Below are 20,483 nucleotides of genomic sequence, written 5' to 3'. Positions count from 1 at the left end.
ATCCTCCGTTGTTGTCCTCACACTCCTCCCATGTTATGTTGCTTTCCCCATTCCCACCTCTTTACTGCACTGTATGCCAGGTATTGATGTCCTTGTTTTCTATTGCAGTGTGTCAGAGCAGCCTCTGCACAGCACTAGCAGTATTCTCATTCCTCAAGCAATGCCCAGCACCATACTTGCTGTCTTTGTAGGGCGGTCAATACAGCGCTTGCGCGGTTAGTCTAGCTGTTGTCTGTACTTTGTGGGGTCTGACTCCTCCCAGATTTTGCATTGGCTTTTGTGTGCATCTTTAAAAATTGTAGCCTGCAAATAGCTAAAGGTAGGTGCATGTTCCACCTTTCCTGAGAAGTTCCCTCGATGGAGTTTTGCCTCGGATGCGAGCACAGATGTGCATGCAATCCCAGTGTGCAGTCTGGTGCATTATTACTGCTGCGGTGCCGATCGTTGTCAGGAAGCAGTGCTGAAGCTGTGTGACCCCTCCCAGCCCAGCCCATACTACAGCTTCTTCCCTCTCTGCCTACAGCTTTTTTTCCTTCGCAAATCTGAACTTTATCAATTGACAGCTAGATAACACAAGAACAAAAATCACTGAACACCTTGCCAAATGAATGAAGCTTTCAAATCCCATGAATTAGTTAAACTGGTTAGGTGGTTACTTTCATCGCTGAGCTACTCTGATGGCATTATTTTCTCTGAAACACCCACGGAATTCACGTTTTTTCCCCATATACAGGCAAGTGTCAAACCCCGCCCAAGCTCCGTTATCACTGTCCAATCAGAGCAGCCTTTGTTTTAGGGAGAAAGCTTTGATATTTAATGACAAGTGTATGACTTAATCTGGTTATATTTATACAAATGTTTTTGACTACGCTTACGTGTGCGGTTTTCCTTAATTGCGACAACAAGCTTATGAAAAGACATTTTTGTTTGCGCATATCCGCTAAGCTCCTATATTCACCCCACTTATCTTTCACTCTTTCATAACTACCATTTTTCTTCTCTAGTATTTCGGATTTTTATTTCTGACATTACCTACACTTTTAGTTCTCAAACATTCTCTTTATTTTATTTTGAAACAATACGTTTGCAATGTTTCACAACAACTTTTCACATTCTGCCCTTCACTACTTTCCTTTTCTCCCTAATTTTCATATATTTTCATACAATTCACCATATCCATAATATTCGTTTCTATCCCTTTCGCACTTCCTCTATCACCCTTTCTCTTCCTCCACTTTCTCTCCGCTGTCTCTTTCCAATAATCCTCTCACCATGCTTTTCTGGTAGACTACTCTTTTTCCTCTCAGTCTCTACTCTTCTACCTTCTCTCTTTCTGTATCTTTCAAAGTTTCCTCTCCCCACCCCAAGGCTAATCTAAGGCCTGTACCTATTGAGGTTTCTGAACAAGGGCAAGCTTCATCCCCTCATCCATTCATACACATCATCACAGTTCCACAAAATAATTGTCCTTACCAGGCCCCAGCTGTACTGCATGGTGACTTCTCCCCAGTCAAGCAAACATACCTAAAGCCTACATCAGCAGAAAACTCTTAAGAAGTCCCCTCATCCTTCCCTACAGCTTCTAAACCACACTCAAGTTAAGCGTCCTTAGCAGTCAAACGTTCTTCTCCAGGATCACCACTCCCCACCCTGCGGACATGTTTCTGGCCTCAACCTCTACCCATCTTACCAGAAACTTCCTTCCTTCATTTTTTGCAACATATCCCCAGAATACCACAAAATAAGCGTCCGTAGCAGTCCAGTGCTTTTCTCCAAGGTGACCTCTTCCCAGCCCACCTTGCATGTCTTTCTCTCTGTCTCTTTATTTCTCTAACTTTGTCTTGTTCTCTATCTATACTTTATTTCTCTCTCTTCACTCTCTCTCTCTCCCTTTATTACTAACTCATATTTGTACAAAAATAAATTGCTTATAGTTAACAAGGCTTTCGCACTTTATCTTCCGGGCACACATTCATCTGAGTCTGTTTGCTACAATTAAACTTTGTGTGCTCTGGCACTTCTCTGGTCCATGTATTTTTGGATAGCTTGAAGTCAAATATTTAATATATTAGCATTTCTGCTTTTCCGGACAATGTGTTTTTGGTTCCACAACAAGTCGGCATGATCATTTTATATTTCAATATTATACACAACTAGTCATTTTTAGGTCGACCATTCGAGACCTCTTGTATATGCTTTAGTATATACTTATATATTAGTATATACATATATGTGTATGTATTTTTTGGGCTCTAGAGATCAGCCCTAGAAGTTATCTGATTCCCCTTAAGGACTTTTTTCTGTTCAACGGCCTCTATTTAACTAACTTAATAAAAAAGTACCAGTAGAGGTCAGTAAAATACCAGTATTGCTTTCTGCTGAGGGACCTTCTTTTTTTAATATTTCTGGCAACTGCCTCTATTTAACTTTCTTGATAGAAAACGACCAGCAGAGGTCAGTAAAAAGCCAGGACCACTTTAGCATACTCCAGATTCCAGTCGATAGAAATTGTCTTCCACAAGCACCAGTAGCCAATATTATTTTTTTCACATCTTGTATTTTCAGTGATATGACCACCGAAGGCCCTGATTTTATATTAAAAACAGAGCTTTGAACTATACCATATCCAGTTGAAAGGCAATATTTCTCTCCATGTGCTCCCATACCTGGCGTGTCACGCAGTTTGGTGCTTACTTTCCACCATGTTAAAGAACGGTAGATGATTCAGCATCCAGGCTAATGTGCTGCATAGCTAAATAAATATGAGGTCCCAAAGGCGAGAGTGATTGCATTGCAAATGCTTGTTATAAATTGATGTTGGATTTTTATTGTCTCTTGCTTATTTAAAGTATTTGTGTTTTTAAATGGTTTACACACCTGTCTTCTAAGTTAAGCCTGCCAGCTCATTGCCAGCTACCAAGGGTTGAGCAAAGGAATAATTTATTGAGACCTTCACTGAACCTTTTTTGTGTTTGTGGCCTCATTACTAGTAGCAGGTCTTGTGAGAAGGTCATCCTTTTTGGCCTGATCACCCCCATTTGTTTTGCTTGGTACTGGTGGTAACTGACTCTGACTGCGCCATGGGCTCTGCTAACCATGCCCAGGGCCAGTGCTCTGAATATAAGGATATGCAAATCAGGTGCAATTATAATTGGTACTGATAACCTAGCTGTAAGTTCTTAGAATATAGATTTAGAGCCCAATAGACTTAATGCACTAAAGTGTGTACTACTGTTGTTCCTGCCGTAATTTTAAAGGCAGCACTGCCTTCCAGGCTGTTTTTACCTTAAATGAATATTTAAATTTGGTTTTCGATTTAAAGGTCCTTCTAAAGGCTCAAACTACCTTATTTTTACATATAGGTTACCTCTAAGGTCGCCCCCAGGTGCCCCAAGGGTAGGATGGTTTGTAACTATAAGCAGGGACATTATAACATATGTTTTATAAGCCCTGGTGAGGGAAAAACTGCCAATTTCTGTTATCCGCATTGTAATGAATGGCTAAATAGGCTAACATTATGATATAATATTTAAGTATAAATATTGATAGGAGCTACCTAAAAATATACTCCAAGGTATCTAATTATTAGTTAAGATAAATCCAACAACTTGTCACCACTGTTAGATTTATAATAACTATTACAGAGAAGTTATTAAACTTTCTTTTCTATGAGCTTTCCAGCTGCCCTCTCCTGATTGGCCAGCCTTTCCCAGGCTGCGCCAAAGCCACTTGATGAGGAGTCCAGCTGGTCTTCAATGAGAGAATGACAGTTTAGGACCAGCACTCAATGTCCCCCACATCCTGCACCCACATCCACACTGGAGAATCAGTAATTAGGTTAGTCAGGGGTTTGTAAGGGGTGTGTTAGTGAAAATTAGCCACACCATTGGGTTGGCTTAGCCAGATCTAACCTTACAGGACATGTTGGGTTTTGAGAGAATGGTGTTTTCTGGGACAAAAATATGCCACACTTTGGAGGAAGGATTCTTACACCTGGTTGGCACCCTGAATTTCATTGGTCGGGATGCCCCCCCTGCTTAACGCCCAGGAATGTGGATAAATATGGTGGAGGAGCTGCTTAGCTCCTCAGATCTGTTGCTTGTGACTACAAAGAGAAGAGGGAATGTTCTGCTGGAATCCTGATCTGCATCCAAAGGACTACACTTTGAAGGACAGCACCTACTGCACAATTTAGTACCACAGCCCTAAGGGCTTTGCTTTGCTTCAAGAAGAATTAAGGAGTGGACTCCATCCAAGTTATAGGTTAGCAGAGCCCACCTGTATTATCTCCTCCAAGCGTCCCCATCCTGGAAGTGTGTCCAGAGAACATTTAAGGATTTGGCAAGGTGTATTGGGGGAATTGTAGTCCAGACCTCCCAAGGTCCATCTAGAAGATTCCAGAACCTTGGATTTATGTTTTGGACACTTTGAACCTACAAGACGAACTTCATGAAGAGGTTCCATAAGTGTGGAGCAACTTTTGGAAAAAACTCCATATGGTGACCAACTTGACAACGAGAGTCAGGCCGGCAATTTTCAATTGCGACCTGACCTGGATTTCAGGTTCAACCCTCTGAAACCTCTGGAGCGCCAGACTTTCAGGATTTGACAGAGGCCTCACAGAGATTCAATCAGCGATATGCATTGAAATTCGCCTGCTGGAGGGGAGCGCTCGGCGTCAAGAGAAAAATCCTCCAGAAATGTTCAAAGGTACATTTTTAACAAGTCCTCCTGCTTAGTGTATCTGTTCAGGGCTCTATCGCGGTTGGCCTCAATTTTTGACTCTGTCCCGGTCAAGTGTGACCATATGTCTTAAAGTGGCACTATAGGTTTTTACACAATAGAGCGTGTATATTCTTTCAAAATTCATATCTCCATTTCCCTACATTGGATTTTTGACTTTTTTGTGTCTATTTGTTCATAAAGATATAATCTTTTTTCATAAATTGGAGTTGGATTTATATTGTGTTGTGTCTTACTTATTTAATGAATTGATGTTTTTAAATGCTTTACACACCTGTCCCCTAATTTAAGCCTGACTGCTCTTTGCCAGCTACCAAGGGTTGGGTAAGGGAATAATTTATTGAGAACCTAACTGAACCTTTAACTGTGTTTGTGGCCTTTTACTTGTGATAATTCACTATGTATCACTATTAATAAGCCACTTTCCAACAGGTTTCTACTTATCATGGCTAATAAGCCACTTTCCAACACTACAGAATTTTCTACAGCATATGGTTGTACATTCCCTGGTCCTGCTTTGGGATCTGCCACTAGTTCAGCAGGGTTTGCAGGATGCTCCTTTTTAACCTTTGGAGTCAGCCAACATTAAGATTTGTTTGTGCAAGGTTGTTTTTCTGGTGGCCATTCACTTTGGGAGACAGGTTCAGGAGATTTGGGAGTTGTTGTGTTCACCTCCCTTCCTTAGGTTTTTCCAGATAAGGTGGTGCTTTGCCCTAGTCCAGCATGTCTCCCCAAAGTGATGTCCTCTTTTCATTTGGATTCTGATTTATTTTTGCCTACCCTTTTTCTGTCTCCTGTGTCTGATAATGAGGTATGTTTACATTCTCTGGATGTACATCGTATGCTTTCTGTGTATTTGCAGCCCACTGCTGTGTTTCGCAAATCTGATGCCTTGTTTGTCTCCCATAGTCTGGTGGAGAGGGGTTACAAGCCTTTTCTCTTTACCTTGTCCTGCTTTCTTAAGTTGGTAATTTCACATTGGTATTCCATGGCTGGCCAACCTGTCCCTGAGTCTTTTGCTGGAAGGTCTTCTAGGGCTGTTTCTGCCGCCTCAACTGCATTTAAGGGGGCCTCGATTCGGGACATTTGTTTAGCTGCCGCTTGGGTTTTGCCCCGCGCTTTCATGACCTGTTACCATTTGCAATTGTGTGGAGATATTTTCTCTGATTTTGGTGCTGCTGTCTTGAGCTCTGTGGGGCTTCCTGCACTGTAATGTTGTTTGAATCACTGAATTACCTTCACTTGTTTTGCTATGTCTATGGTGTGTTTGTTGAAATCAGTTTCTTGGCTTGGGCATGTACTGATACGTAAGGGACTATGATAGGAAGACGGACGAGGAGGTAATGCCTTGTTACTTACCAGTACATTTAATTACTTCCAGTCCATGTCTTCCTCATCACAGTCCTGAGTTATCACCCGAATCTCTCTGCTCAGCTTGTTTCTTTCGATGCTTAATTATTTCAGAAAGTCCTTTCCAAGAAGTGAGGCATTTGTACCCATGTGGATGGGGCCATTTTGGATTGGGAAGGAAGTCACGTTTGGTGATTAGGGGCCCGATTCACAGAACTAACTTAAGACAAAATCCTAAACTTACTACTTTTGGTATTCACAGAAGTTAGGATTTTGTCTTAAGTTTGTCTTAAGACAGACTTAAGACAGACTTAAGTTAGGATTTTGTCTTAAGTCTGTCTTAAGTTTGTCTTAAGACAAACTAAAGACAAAATCCTAACATCTGTGAATACCAAAAGAAGTAAGTTTAGGATTTTGTCTTAAGTTAGTTCTGTGAATCAGGCCCTAGGTTCTGTATGAATGGAGGTAAACTCATACCTAAGAACTATGATGAGGAAGACATTGACTCGGAGTAATGAAAGTTACCTATAACTAATTAGGCATTCACTCCCACTCCTATTCCTGGTCTGTCAATTGTGGTGTATTGTGGTTGTTGGCAGTATGGCACGTCGGAGAACAATATTGTGCTTCTGGGGCAGATTCTAGTCCTATAGCCTGATGGGAATAGGTAAGGTCAATTACCTTGCTAGAGTTTCTCCAATGTGACTTTTGTGTGGTTAAAGAGGTGTATGCTGTTGAGACTGGCCTGTTATGTATGCTGGATGACTCTTGAGTGTGCAGTTTGTTCTCTAGATTTGATCCCTGTCCTCTTTATTGAGGGAGGTGTGACACATATACTATATAGAGTTTGTAGGGTTATGCTGTTTCTTTGTTGTCTCTAGATAGGTTTAGAGGAGGTGAGGTTAAATCAAGATTCTTCTGAAATGTTCTGCCGGTATCAAAGTAATCTTTTGGTGCTGCAGATTTAAACAATTCATTTGTACCTAACAATGCTTGTTCACTTTAGGCAAACCGCTGGTACTCCTTGCACTTACATTTTACAAACCTAAAGGAGGTGAGTCTATTTAGAAGATTCTTAACTACCGCACTATTTCACACTATTTTAGCTCCACAAATAGAAAGGAAGGAGGGCAGAGGATAGGAGTTTTATCAGATTTATAAGTGCACAACTTATTAGATGACCTGGCAACATTCTACTCCAGCTTCCATTCCACCGCCATGCTAGAATTTTTGATGTACAGACCTTCTTGTGAATAAATGTGATTGTTGAAAGAAATGAAAACATGTCAAAGATGGAAGAAAATATATTTTAATTGAGAACAAATCTGTGATCGTAGTAAGCACAAAATAGAAGGGAACTTGCAGTTTCTGAATCTCATGTGCAGTTGATACGTACGTAAATAGCATTTAATGTTTCAGTTGCTTATCATTATAAAGACTAAATGAAAAGCGGCAGCTGGGTTCCAGGCAGACTTATTACATCCCACGATGCGGGTGGAGCCCTACCACCCATTCTGCTGAAATGAAACCGCAAACATTTACTAGATAACCCTATATGTTCAGTTTTTTCTCATAGTGGCCCATTATGATGGCGGACGGACCTGAGTCCGTCCGCCACCATAGAGTAGGAGGGACTGTCCGCAGGGGCAGCGGCGGTCCCTCCGTGCAAATTAGGATGTGACTGCCACCCTGGCGGTCACATCCTGTATATTTAACATTGCGGCGGGTGCTGCTTCAAGCAGCTCCCGCCGCAATGTTAAAAATGTACGTTGTGCATTTGCATGCACAAAGCGGCAGGCACCGCGCGGTGCCTGCTGCTTTGTTCACGCAAATGCAGGGGGGTACCATAGGTACCCCCATGTGCATCCCCCAACCCCCTTCACCCAGGCGGCCCGCAACGGGCCCCCGAAGTGTAGGTCCGTATGCTTTTCCACGGCAGAAAAGCCGCCGCAGAAAAGCATACATCTTACACCATGCTAATATGGCTGGCGGTGTCTGATAGACACCGCCAGCCATGTTAAAGCTTTTCCGCCGCGGTCGGAAGGCGACCGCGGCGGAAGAGCTGCGGACAGATTTCCAGACCCACCGCCATCCTAATATGGTGGTGGGTCTTTTGTGGCTCAGCAGCGGTTTTCCCACATCCTCCGAGCCGGCAGTGGCTTCCGCCGGCCCGGAGGATGCGGGAAAACCCCTTAGTGTGTGTAGCTCTTCTAACCTTTTGGAGGTACCAGCACTGCATGTCACCTACTGTGTGAACTTCTTCAAACCGAACAAGGATTAGCCTTATATATGACTGATTGCCACTGCTCCACCAGCCTTCATGAAGCGCTGTTCTACAGACTTAGCTATCTATGTCTTCCCAGTCACATGTCCCTAAAGTGCTGCATTAAGACAGCTGCACCCAGTTGTTCTAGACATCTGCAGGAGTAAGGTCTTTATGATAAGCTCTTTGCATATTGCATTAAAATATATTTTTCGTAAACTTACACATAAAATATTTTCATCAGACTATATTTAATAACGTATGAATGATTTAGAACAATTTTATGTAGCAAACAAACCTGTGTGAAATATTTCAGCCTGCCGGTCAACTCAGAATCTACAAGTAACAATGGAATTCCACAGCTCCTGGTGTCTTTCTCAGCTGTTCAGATGCTCAAATGCACAGAAGAAAACATGTGGAACATCAAGTGCTAATCCATTATTGATGTTATTCTGCATTTCTCCAGAGCTCATGCAGGATGGGCCACACCACAATCATACGGATATTTACTTTGAGATCCGTACCTTACCTATGGTATAAATACACCTGGGATGCCAGGCTACCGCTGACATTGGAATGCAATGTCACTGTAATCGGGATCTCAGTATCACAAAATACAGTGTTACCTATGGATTTCTACAAGGTCCATGATACTGATACAGTGTTTATGATTGCTGTTAGATCTGGGGGTCTCTAGTTGGCAATGGTTATCACCTTTGTCCAAATAGGGACCCTAACGTCTAAGTCAGGATAAGGGGAATACTCTCCTTAATAACCCCTGCTCAAACCCTTGGTAGCTTGGCACAAGCAGACAGGCTTATCTCAAAGGCAGTGTGTTAAGCATTTGTGAATATACACAGTATTACAGTGAAAACACTACAGATGGACACAACACAGGTTGTATAAAAAATAAGTATTCTTTATATAGACTTAACACAAGACCAAAAAAGACAAAAATCCACAACACTTCACTTAAGATTACTTAAAAGATGATTAAAGTCTCTTAGTTCAAGTTGTTGGTAAATGCGACAAAGTTCTCAACAAAGTACCTGGATGGGTAACGCAAAGTGAACAATAGGCTTGCAAAAGGGGAGATGCGACCCGGGGGAACAGTTACGTCCTTCCTCAATGCTTGCGCAGAGTAGGGAACTCGTCATGAGCCTTACCGGTGCGGAGGTGATGCATAGATTCTCAGCCTGTGGGCCCGTTGTGGTGCGCAAGATGGCGCCTTGATGCGATGCGATGATCCGGTTGCGATGAGAGAAGATAGCGCGACAGGCCCTGCGACACGCTTCTCCGGTGATGCGATGGCAACTCTCTTGATGGTGTCACGCTTCTCCGGTGATGCTACCGCAAACAGCTTCGATGAACACATGCTTCCAGAGAGAGGCGGCGAAGCCTCGCTTCTCCAGCGTTGCAATGATTTCAGCTGCGGCGGTGACACACTTCTTCCCAATGCATCGCACTTCCAGCTCCCAGCGGCACGTAAGTGTCTGTAGTCAGAGTTCCCCGCAAGGAAATTCAGGAGGGAGCTGGAGGTGAAGTCTGTTGTCCCTGAGACTTCAGCAGGAGGCTAGCACAGTTCAAGCCCTTGGTGAATATTCTGTAGATGAAAGTCCTTACAAAGTTCCTTCTCCTTTTCCTTGGCAATGAAGCAACCACTGCAGGCCAACCCAGCAGACAGCACACTGGCAGAGGGGCAGTACACCTCCTGCAGCTTCCTTGGTTCTTCTCCTTGGCAGAACGGTTTCTTGTTCCAGAAGTGATCTAATTTCTTGGGATCAGGGTCCCAATATTTAGACCCCAAAATCCTTTGTTCTCTGAAGGCAGAGAGTTCTCTGCCTAGTCCAAACCAGTTCCTGAGCACTTTGTTTACATGACTCTCTTCTTTCTTTCAGTGTGCAGGGCAGAGACATCAGCTGCCCCACAGGAGGTGGAGCCAGCAGAGGGGAGGGAAGATACAGCTCTGGAGCACTCTGTTGACATGATTCCTCCTCTCCTTTCATAGTGCAGGGCAGAGACATCAGACAAGCCACAGGGGTGGAGCCAGCATTGTAGAGGGAAGGCCCAGCCCTATTCAGGTCCCAGGTGCAACTCCTTCCTCCCATCTAGATGCAGATGTCTCTATTCACCACTGGGCTGCCCCAGCCTGTCTCCTGGAATTCCCCAGCCCTGTCACTTACAAACCCAGACAAGGAATACACAACCCAGCAGAGGTAGGCCTGGATAGTTAGGCAAGAAAATAACGACTTTCTAAAAGTGGTATTTTCAAACACAGAATATTAAAATCAACTTTGCTAAAATATGTATTTTATTATTCTTAGTTCAGGCATACTAAATTCGAATTTCTACCATGTTTCCTGAGTCAGTTAGGATTATAAGAATGTAATAATCTAATTGCCCATTCTGGCCTATGTTAACAGGTAGCCTTCACTAGTGAAAAACGAAAATGGCTGTAATTCACTATTAGAACATGCTACACACATCAGAGTATGTCCTACCTTATACTTACAATGAACCCTACCCTTGAGCCTACCTTAGGGGTGTCTAATATGAAGCTAAGGGAAGGTTTAGGGACTGGCAAGTGGGTGCACTTGGCCAAGTCGACATGGCAGTGCTAGACTGCACACAGACCTTGCAATGCAGGCCTGAGACACAATTCACAATCTGCTTCTGTGGGTGGCACAACCAGTTCTGCAAGCCCACCAGCAGCATTTGATTTACACGCCCTGGGCGCACATGGTGCACTGTACTAGGGGCTGACAGGTAAATCAAATAACCCAATCATGGAATAATCAATTAGTACATACATTTAACATAGGGGGCACGTGCACTGTGGCACTGATTAGCAGTGGAACAGTGCCCAAAGCATAAATCCAGCAAAAACATATCAAACAGAGGATGCAATCCGTCAAAAATAGAAGGGAGACTCACGCCAATGATGTCAGGTCTAACAGTGATCAACAATGTACCTCCATTCAGAGCTTACAACATTAGACGGACATGTGGCTGCCTGCACTTCATCTACTGTTATTCGAGAAGCACTCTACTAAAGCCCTATACATTGGAACGCCTGCTCGAAATAGGGAAGGTTTCAAATGTATTGACTTAGTGGTTATGTAGCAGCTGTGCTACTATGTCTTAGATTTCCAACAGCTTCTAAATGGGGTGAGAGAACACCGGATTTAGTTGGTGGGGGCCCTAATAATTTACAAATTGGTCACTTTAGCCAAACTCAAAATAATCCTCTGAAGCCCCATTATAAGTGTACCCTTAATTATGATTGAGCCAGTAACAGGAGCTACTGCCCAAATTGGAATTATGAGTACCTACCTGCATGCACACAATCTTCACTCACAGACATTTCATCTACTGCAAAATGTGAAGGGAACAAAATGGGAAAACATTTAAAATTCAGTGTGGAAACACAGAGACACACAATATTCTCTATTTTATTTTTCAAGGGCAGTCTTATAATTGCATAGCATTGGCACAGCTCCGAAGTACAGATCGCCACGTGATTGTTTGTAATGGAAGACTTAAAGAGTCATTTAGATGTGATCCGGCCAAATCAGGAAAGGCCCTAGACTCAGCAGCCCTGGCCAAGGATGGTTGGCCATAGTTTTAGACTTCCCGCTGCTTGACGTCTATATTAAAGACATAATGTAGGCAGAGCAGTTTACCTAGCATGTAACATGTTTCTGTTGCTCCATTCTGCAATCTTTTTTGTTTTTTTCTTATAATAAACAGCAAAAGTGCCAATTTTTGGTCAAAAAGCAACTATCAATGTCCCTGAAATACAGAGAGGTTTGTCCCTGTGTTATGACGTTGATTTATTTCCCTGCTACTTCCCTGTTATATCCCTGCTAGTGACCACCACAATTTGTGAGGTTCCAGTCAGTGAACTCTGTACAGTGGGCTCACGCCTTCTCTTCAGGGTTTTCCAAAGGTGGAGCCAGTTGTGGTAACCCCACTTTTAAATGTGGTGGGAGAAGAGCAACTTCAAAAGGAAGGGCACCTACACATTTTTTTCCTTTGGTGCGCCCCATTCCCGCACTGCCAAACCTATGTAGGAACGGTCCACCAGATCAGGGCTTTTCTCTTGTCTGGTAGGCCGTTCTTTGGAGTTCCCAGGGCAGATCCTATGAAATAAGCACCGCAATGGGAACGTCAAAGTCAGTGCCTGCATGGTATGAACTGCTTCAGTGCATGCCGTGCAAGTACTGGTTTGCATGCAAAAAGGGGGCCACATATGGTGCCCCCCAGTGTGCATCCAAATGGCATGAGGGGCCACCTTTGTTTCCTCACCCCATGTTGTGCCCCCTGTGTGCATCTACATGGCATGAGGCACAATGGAGCCTTTACAGGGCCTCCTTTGCTTCCTCACTGCCACACTTTTCATGGTGGCGTGTGGCAGTGAGGAAACTCGTAATAAGCTTGGCTCATATTGCAGCCTAAATACCACCACATCGCCACCATGGGTCTCTGATCCCTGGGGGTTGAGGTGGTCCCAGGGCAGCGCGACCACCCTTGTTGTAATGGAGCGGTCGGAAGACTGCCACCACTGCTCCCCCATGAGTCTGCTAATAATAAAGCCCTATTTGACTCCCTTTGTCTCTTCATTGATCCACAGACACACATACCTTTTTTGCTAATATTGGCCACAGATTTTGAAAGAAATGCTCCTGGCCAAAATAATATAGAAACTTTCAATGTGTTATGGTATGTATGCTCTGTAGAATGCCACACAAATAAATCAAAAAAGTATCATAAAGTCATAATTGATTTTTCCAAGAAGAGATGCATATTTAACATACAATGGAAATCATAAGCAGGACATTATTTTAACAGATACTCAGTATTGTCCAAATAAACAGCTACTGGAAAAACTAACAGGTTTCAACTTTGAAAAGCATTAGTTGCCACTGACAAAAAGAAAGAAAATCTATACTGAAGATGATGGGCAGCAGCATCATGAAACAAAAAGGCAAAATACTGTGACATAATCACATATGTGCGAGCATGCATCACCACCATAACTATACATTATGACACAGTGGCCATTTTGACTGTGTTATATTTTACCATTCCAGGATGCTGGAATGGAAGATTTAAAAAAGGAAACAAAAAAGAACACAATATTGATAAAGGGGAGGCAAAGGTAGATAATTGAAGCAATGAGGGGCGCGTAATGAAAGAAAATTAATAATGTAGCTACCTGAATGTCAGCCATGGAAGAAGCTCAAGAAATTTGCAATGAGGGAGACATAGGGCAGACATTCCATAAACCAGCTTGACCAAAAGGACCTGATGAATCTGTATAGTTCTTTAATAGCTAAAGCACAGGAATTTTTGAAGCATCTGATTGTGCCTATGGAAAGGCATAGGATTGAGCGAATGGTCCCGAAACCTTCCGAGCCATTAGTTGGAGGTTGCCTGACAATATTACCTTGTGTATCTGACATTGATGACTAGAGAGAAAGGGATCAATCCTAGGAAAGGGTGACATATGTATAAAAAGGGAAGGTTTCGGCCTGGAAAAGGGTTTATTTTGCCAGGTCAACATGGCAGTGTTATCTGCACAGAGGCTTTGAAATGGCAGGCTTGAGCCATGGTTATAGGGCACATGTAGCACCACATTATTAAGGGCTTATAGGAAAACTATATATGCAAATTGGGGATGCTCCAATATTACCATGTTTAGGGGAGAGATCACAAGTACTTCAGCACTGCTTTGGAGTGGTAAAATGCACAGAGTCCTAAAGCCAGCAAACACAGGGTCAGAAAGTGATCGAGGAAGGCAAAAAGTTGAAGGGAAAGGCCACCCTAACGCTGTCAAGTCTAACATCAAAGGTGAGGTTTGAGGTTGAGACACAGTGGCAGCTCCATAATAAAGATCCTTAGCAGAGCAGCAACCTATGCCCAAAACATATGTGTTTCAACATTGGGCTGCTAGTTACTTTGGGGAGGCCAACATTATGGCCTGGTTGGCTGGTGGAGGATGAACACTCTAAAGAAACAGAAATTAATCTGAGCTTGGAAAGCTGTGTAGGCCAGGTACACGATCTTAAGAGCAACACATTGTTCAGTTCACGTCCAAACCTTGGTGTTATGATTAGAGCTCTATATATAAACGAGAAGGTGCATATTGCTGATCTGGTCGAGGCAGACATTACCACAACACACCTCATGAGCAGCTCTTCCATTAATGCAATGACAGACTGCTAATCACTCCAGTGTTTGGCTTATATTAAGTGGGAGTAATCACGTTCTGACAACAGTTCCTGAGGGTTTAGTGCACTAATGGATATTTGACACAGGAACAGGTTTTCAAAGAAGTCAGGGTCAGCAGCCTCCACCTCCTCAATGGCCATGGCCTTTTTTGTATGCTGATAACAAAAGGACATCTTAGGACATCCCTTTCCTCCTCATTATGTTTTCCAGACCCTGCTTCATCTCTCTATTACGAAGACTGTAGATGATTGGGTTTAACATTGGAGTCACAACAGTGTACAATAGAGAGAAGACTTTGTTCAGGTCCAAGGAGAAGCTTGCTGTAGGTTGAATGTACAGACAGATGATTGTGCCGTAATAGATAATTACAACTGCTAGATGAGAGCTGCAAGTGGAAAAGGCCTTCTGCCTTCCCAAGGCAGAGGGTATTCTGAGGATGCTTGAGATGATACAAGCATAAGACACCATTGTCAGGAAGAAGGAACTGAGGATCAATGTGGAAGCAAGAAGAGAAATTGCTGATTCTGTGAAATGTGTGTCTGTGCAGGATAACTTGAGCAGAGGCTGAGCATCACAGTAAAAATAGTTCACCATGTTGGGCCCACAGAAAGATAGCTGAGATATCAAAGCTACTGGAAGAATGGGCGAAAGGAATCCACAAACCCAAGAAGTGGCTGCCAGCTCCATGGAAGTACTGGTCACCATAAGCTGAGTGTAGTGCAATGGTTTACAAATGGCCAGGTACCGATCATAGCCCATCAAAGTGAGAAGGTAGCACTCAGAAGCTGACAAGGAGCTGAAGAGGTAGAGCTGCAGCATACAACCTAAGAATGAAATGCGTCCACTTTTTGAAACAAAGTTTGCCAGCATGTTGGGGATGATAACAGATGTGTACCATATTTCCATCAGGGAGAGGTGGATGAGGAAAAAGAACATGGGTGTGTGTAGCCGATGATTTGCTCTCACAGTTATGAAGATGAGGGCGTTACCAGTGACAGTGAAGATGTACATTATGAGGAAGACAAAAAAAAGCAAGGGATAAAGCTGCTCTAAGCTGGGGAATCCCATTATGATGAATTCCTTTACAGAGGTCATATTTTTCCCCATTTCTTTCTTTCGGTGGCCCCATTCCAACATCTCATGTGGGTTCCCTAAGACTCTGCAATACAAGAAGACAGCACGATTAGTGAACGACAGAGAGAGTGTAATCTATCTACAGTGGTGTGCAAACTCCATTAGATGCTGGTGAAATGAGAGTGTGTTAAAGGAAAGGCATAGGACCTTACCCTTTTTATAACAAGCAGAATGGACTGTACGGTGCAGCCAGGAATAAATACGCCCGACAACAACAAGTAGGTCTTCCATTCCAGGACATGGACTTTGATGTGCCTTATTCATAGATAACACTGCTGGGTCAACTCTGTCAGGGTACTATATTCCCAACCTCAAACATTAGCTGCAGTTTTAGTGATATTAAACACGCCCATATCTGCTGATGCGTGTTACAAGAAACCTGGACCTACAATGAGAACAAGAAAGGCCCTAGATCAGGAAGAATAAGCTTTCACTGTCTTCCGAAGTAACAGATGGTCTCCACAAGTCAGTGGATCAATGGCAATCGCTTCCTTAAAGTACAAGGCATAAAATGTAAACTCGCCCTATCTGGTCATGTTAGATTTGTCAGAATACTGTGCTCTCAAACGTGAGCCTGAGGAAAAGATTTCAATGTGACAATAGCAGAACGCCATAACTTGTATGCACTTCTCCAAGGATAGTCAGTATGGTGCTCTGAAAAGCTTCTAGCATGAGGTCATAATCTAGGAGGGTTTCTTTGTGTACAATAAAGGAGTGGATATTACGTGGTGCCCTCGAGAGGCACTGAGTGTTCTGTACGCATTCTATTCTGCTTCTAGAGACAAATATGGGCAGTGATGGGGTTTGGATTTTGCATTTTGGCTTTCTGGGCGTGCGTTGAGTTTGGACAGTGCATATCCTCTTTGGACTCAATGCAGCAAGCTGTATAACATGTAGATGATAACTCCTACTGCCTTTATGGAGTGCAGCTCAGGATACCGAATGTAACGCATTTCATCATATGGCGAATTTCACTTGGAATAGAAAGTCAAAGTATATTTATTTCAGTTAATAAAAACCATAATATATTACACATCATGACCACTAAAGATTGCAAATCCACTAGATGCTGCCAAGAACTTCTTCCTGTGCTAAAATGTATAATGTATATAATATACAGAAGCTAAAATTATATGAAGACGCAGATATCAGTGTGTTGGCGTGTTCATTAAAATCAGCTCCAGTTAGTGGCATTGTCAATTTGTTTAAAAATAATGCACTTTTCCTGCCATTTTCCTGGATAAAGTGCGGACAAGTTCATGCAAAGTCACCTAAAGTCAGTAAAATTATTGGTTTGTTAAATGTGTCGAAGTGCCCCTCCTTTTCCTGCTGTTTCCAAACGTTATTACAGACAAGTTCGTGCAGAGTATCTTAAAATGCCTGTCGGATTTTAAATCAAGAGTCCTCTGATTAGCTTGTAATCGTGTTTGTTCAAACCACCTAAAGTTAAACTTGCCCACCACCAGATGTACGTCGTTACAACGCATGCTTTTACAACGCATGCCTTTACGACGCAACTTTTACAACGCAAGTCGTTACAACGACTTGCGTTGGGGGGCGGTGGATAGTGAATAGTTTAATTTACTATTACAACTCATGTCCCCGTGGATAGTAGGGAAGGTGTTGGATAGCAAATTAAAGCTATTAGCACCCCCCAGCGCAAGTCGTTGTAATGACGTGCGTTGTAATGGTTGCGTCGTAAAGGTACAGCGTTGAAAAAGTTCCGTTGTAAACGCTGTTCCCCCCCACCACCTGTTGCTAAAAATATTGCCAAAAATACCACTATAGCATTCAATTGCCAAGATACTTCTAAAGATGCAGGCATCGAGATAAAATGTTGACAAACTACATGATGGTCATCAGACCCTTTGCTGACAATAACTGATCCACGTTTAGCAAGAATGTTATTCTTTATTTGAGGGGTTTCCCCTTTCATACAAAAAAGTAAGGCATGCCGACATGTTCTAATGCCATGCAGATTAAAGATTATTTTTAGTAGTGTCTTGCGTTCAGTTAGTAGAATTGGACAGATCAGTAAAATGTGTGCTAGGCTTTCTTTCTTCGTGTAAATGGCATAGTCCGCACTTAGTATCATGTGGTTTTGGCTGCCATTTAAGAATGTATTTCAAAGTTCGACATAAGCCAAATCGCAGGTGAAGTAGCCTATTTTTTATAAAAATATCTAAGTAATGTTGTTAAAGATGTCTGTGGGCGAAGTTGCATGTAAGAATTAATAATTGTCCAAGCGTGACTTATTTTACTGAACTCTTTTTTTTGTCTTTATGCCATGACAGCCTTCTTATTTGTTTATTAATTACGCTCTTGAAGGAGTTGTGAGGTAGCGCCAGTTCCCATATCTCTTCTATTTTTATGTCCTTTAATGCTGCGTCAAAGGCCCGGGCCAAATATTTAAATGTGATTTTGTCCCGTATTTTGTTTTCTTTCCACAACAGGGTGCGTAATGAAGCTTCGCCAGAGGGCCCTAGTAGTGACATGGAATAGAGGTTAAGGTTAAAATGATGGCTGACACTGACATGTAAACCTGGGAAAAATTCATGAAGAATGTGGCAAGCAACTTAGACATGCACACAGCCATTTCTTGTTCTTTAGTGTTTTTTTAAAATAATGTAATGTGGTATCCATATAGCTCGCCGCTCCTTCTTTCTGAGTGGCACCACCTTTTCTGTTGCAGGTTGGATCTAATATAACCTGCAGATATTAATTTGGTGTTGACTGTCAGAAACGTTTGCAGACATCTGTTGCTAAAGCAACCAGTGGCACAGCACACGGTAGATGTAGAAGCGGCTGTTATCTAGGTGTGTTTTATGCCTTCAGTCAATCAATCAGTGGATTTGTAGAATGTGACTAATCACCCAGGAATGTATCCAGGTGCTGCAGTTCATGCTGGTTCACAATGGAATCAGCTGAACAGCCAGGTCTTGAGTACCTTCCAGAATTCTAGGAGAGAGGTGGAGGTCCGAAGGTGCACGGGGAAGTTTTTCCAGGTTTCACCAGCAGGAAGGAGAAGGGTCATTTTACGCTGTAGCATTAGTGAATGCAGGAGGCGTGGGTGAGAGAGAGGGATGGGGATCGCAGGAATCTGGATGGTTGGTGGAAATTCAGGCAGTGGTTCATGTATGCTTGGCCTTGGTTGTTCAGTGCCTTTTAGGTGTAGATTAGCAGTTTGAATTGGCAACTTTTCTGTTTGGGGAGCCAGTGGAGTTTCCTGAGGTGAGGGATGATGTGGGTTTGTCTGGAGAGGTTGAGGATTAGTCTGGCAGTGGATATCTGTATGGTCTGGAGTCTCTGCAGAAGATGTGTGGTAATTACTGAGTGTGTTGCTGTAGTCCAGTCGACTGATGACAGTGGCTTGGGTGACAGTGAAGGAAAGTCAAATACAGGAATTTGTGAAGAATTTCCTTTATTCCTGGGGAGCCCGGAGAGGACACAACATCCCAGTGTCCACTCCGATACCGTTCTCCCAACTCCCCTGCAATCGAACTTCGAATACAATTGAAGATAATACATTCTGTAATTACAAAACTGCATGTGAGTACACGAGCATAACAAGGAACATTACCAAGCAATACAACACTTCCTCCTTCTATATACAACAACAAAAAAACAAATAAAAAGGAAAAAGGAAACTTACCAATAAGGGAGAAAGTGCATTAAAAAAATGACATATTATTAACCACATAATGTTTCAGCCAGCTGGGAGCTTTTCTCACTATAGGTGCTTCCTGGTTAAAAGAAAGTGGGACCAAAGGTGTAATCTTTTTTTCAAGGATGTTTTCACCCTCAAATGTAGCAGGAGGAACAGCAGGAATGATGTTCTCACCCACAATTGGATCAGCTTGAACAACCACTTCACCCTCCCTCAAGACAGCAGGATTAACACTATTACAATCAGTTATGACAGGGGAAGAAGGTGAGTGAGAACTACATGTAGCATTTAAATCATCCTCCAACCATTTGGAATTCTGAAAATTGGAACTTTTACCTAAAGAAGATCGATCCTTGTCAATCCTTTTACAATTCCATACTTCACCATACTTAAGTCTGACTGCATTGTGTAACACTTCAAGCACTTCTTCTGCATCAAAGAAAGCACTTTCACCTTTACAAACAAAACCTGGTTTCTTAACCCTAACCCAGTCACCAACTTCAATGCTAATGGGTTGAGTAGAATGCTCAACATTAAAATACTCTTTGTTTCATTCATGAATGTGTTGCATTCTATTCCTTACTTCTTCTTTAGACCAGTTGACTGTGCTTGAAGAAGATAACCAAGAAGGATTGAATTTTGACCTAGGTTTACGACCACGCATGATAATGAAAAGAGGTAAACCAGTGGCTTCAGTTGCAGTTACACGGTAAGCCCAAACAGTTTTACCAATCTGGGTTTTTCCAATCTTTAGAACCACTAACAGCAATTTGAATAATACATTTTAACACTCGGTTGAACCTTTCAAGCATGCCATTTCCACTAGGGTTATACAGAGACGTAGTTCTGTGGACAATTCCTAATGTAGTAAAGTACTTCTTAGCCATATTGGACACAAATTGGACTCCATTGTCAATAATCAAAGTGGCTGGAATGCCCTCAGAAGGAAAACCTTCATCTAAAAATTCAAGAACTGCTTGGGTATCAACTCTATCTACCACTTTAACAGTACGCCAATGAGAACAATGAGAAAAAAGATCTATGAGCACAAAAACATACTTCTGTAGTTCACTACAATGGTCTTTAATAGGT

At 42.6% G+C, this 20,483-nt stretch overlaps 2 protein-coding genes across 2 annotated transcripts in view; both read right to left on the bottom strand.

Moving 5' to 3' along the window:
- LOC147716824 (uncharacterized) overlaps window positions 1–14,730 on the bottom strand; it is a 102,484-nt gene extending 87,754 nt beyond the window's left edge. The window contains exon 1 of the mRNA XM_086919781.1: window positions 14,625–14,730. Coding sequence (XP_086775907.1) covers window positions 14,625–14,730 — 106 coding nt within the window. The remainder of the gene's footprint in view (window positions 1–14,624) is intronic.
- Window positions 14,731–14,764: 34 nt separating this feature from the next.
- Window positions 14,765–15,685, bottom strand: LOC147716823 (olfactory receptor 6N1-like). The gene has a single exon (XM_086919780.1). The coding sequence runs from the start codon at window positions 15,683–15,685 to the stop codon at window positions 14,765–14,767; it is 921 nt and encodes a 306-aa protein (XP_086775906.1).
- Window positions 15,686–20,483: the final 4,798 nt, after the last annotated feature.

Source organism: Lissotriton vulgaris, chromosome 5, assembly GCF_964263255.1.
Source record: "Lissotriton vulgaris chromosome 5, aLisVul1.2, whole genome shotgun sequence".
Classification (NCBI taxonomy): domain Eukaryota; kingdom Metazoa; phylum Chordata; class Amphibia; order Caudata; family Salamandridae; genus Lissotriton; species Lissotriton vulgaris.
This window is presented reverse-complemented; position numbering and strand designations above follow the sequence as displayed.

Coding starts and splice junctions, on each gene's coding strand:
- LOC147716823 (XM_086919780.1), bottom strand. CDS start 15,685: ATGACCTCTGTAAAGGAATTCATCATAATGGGATTCCCCAGCTTAGAG.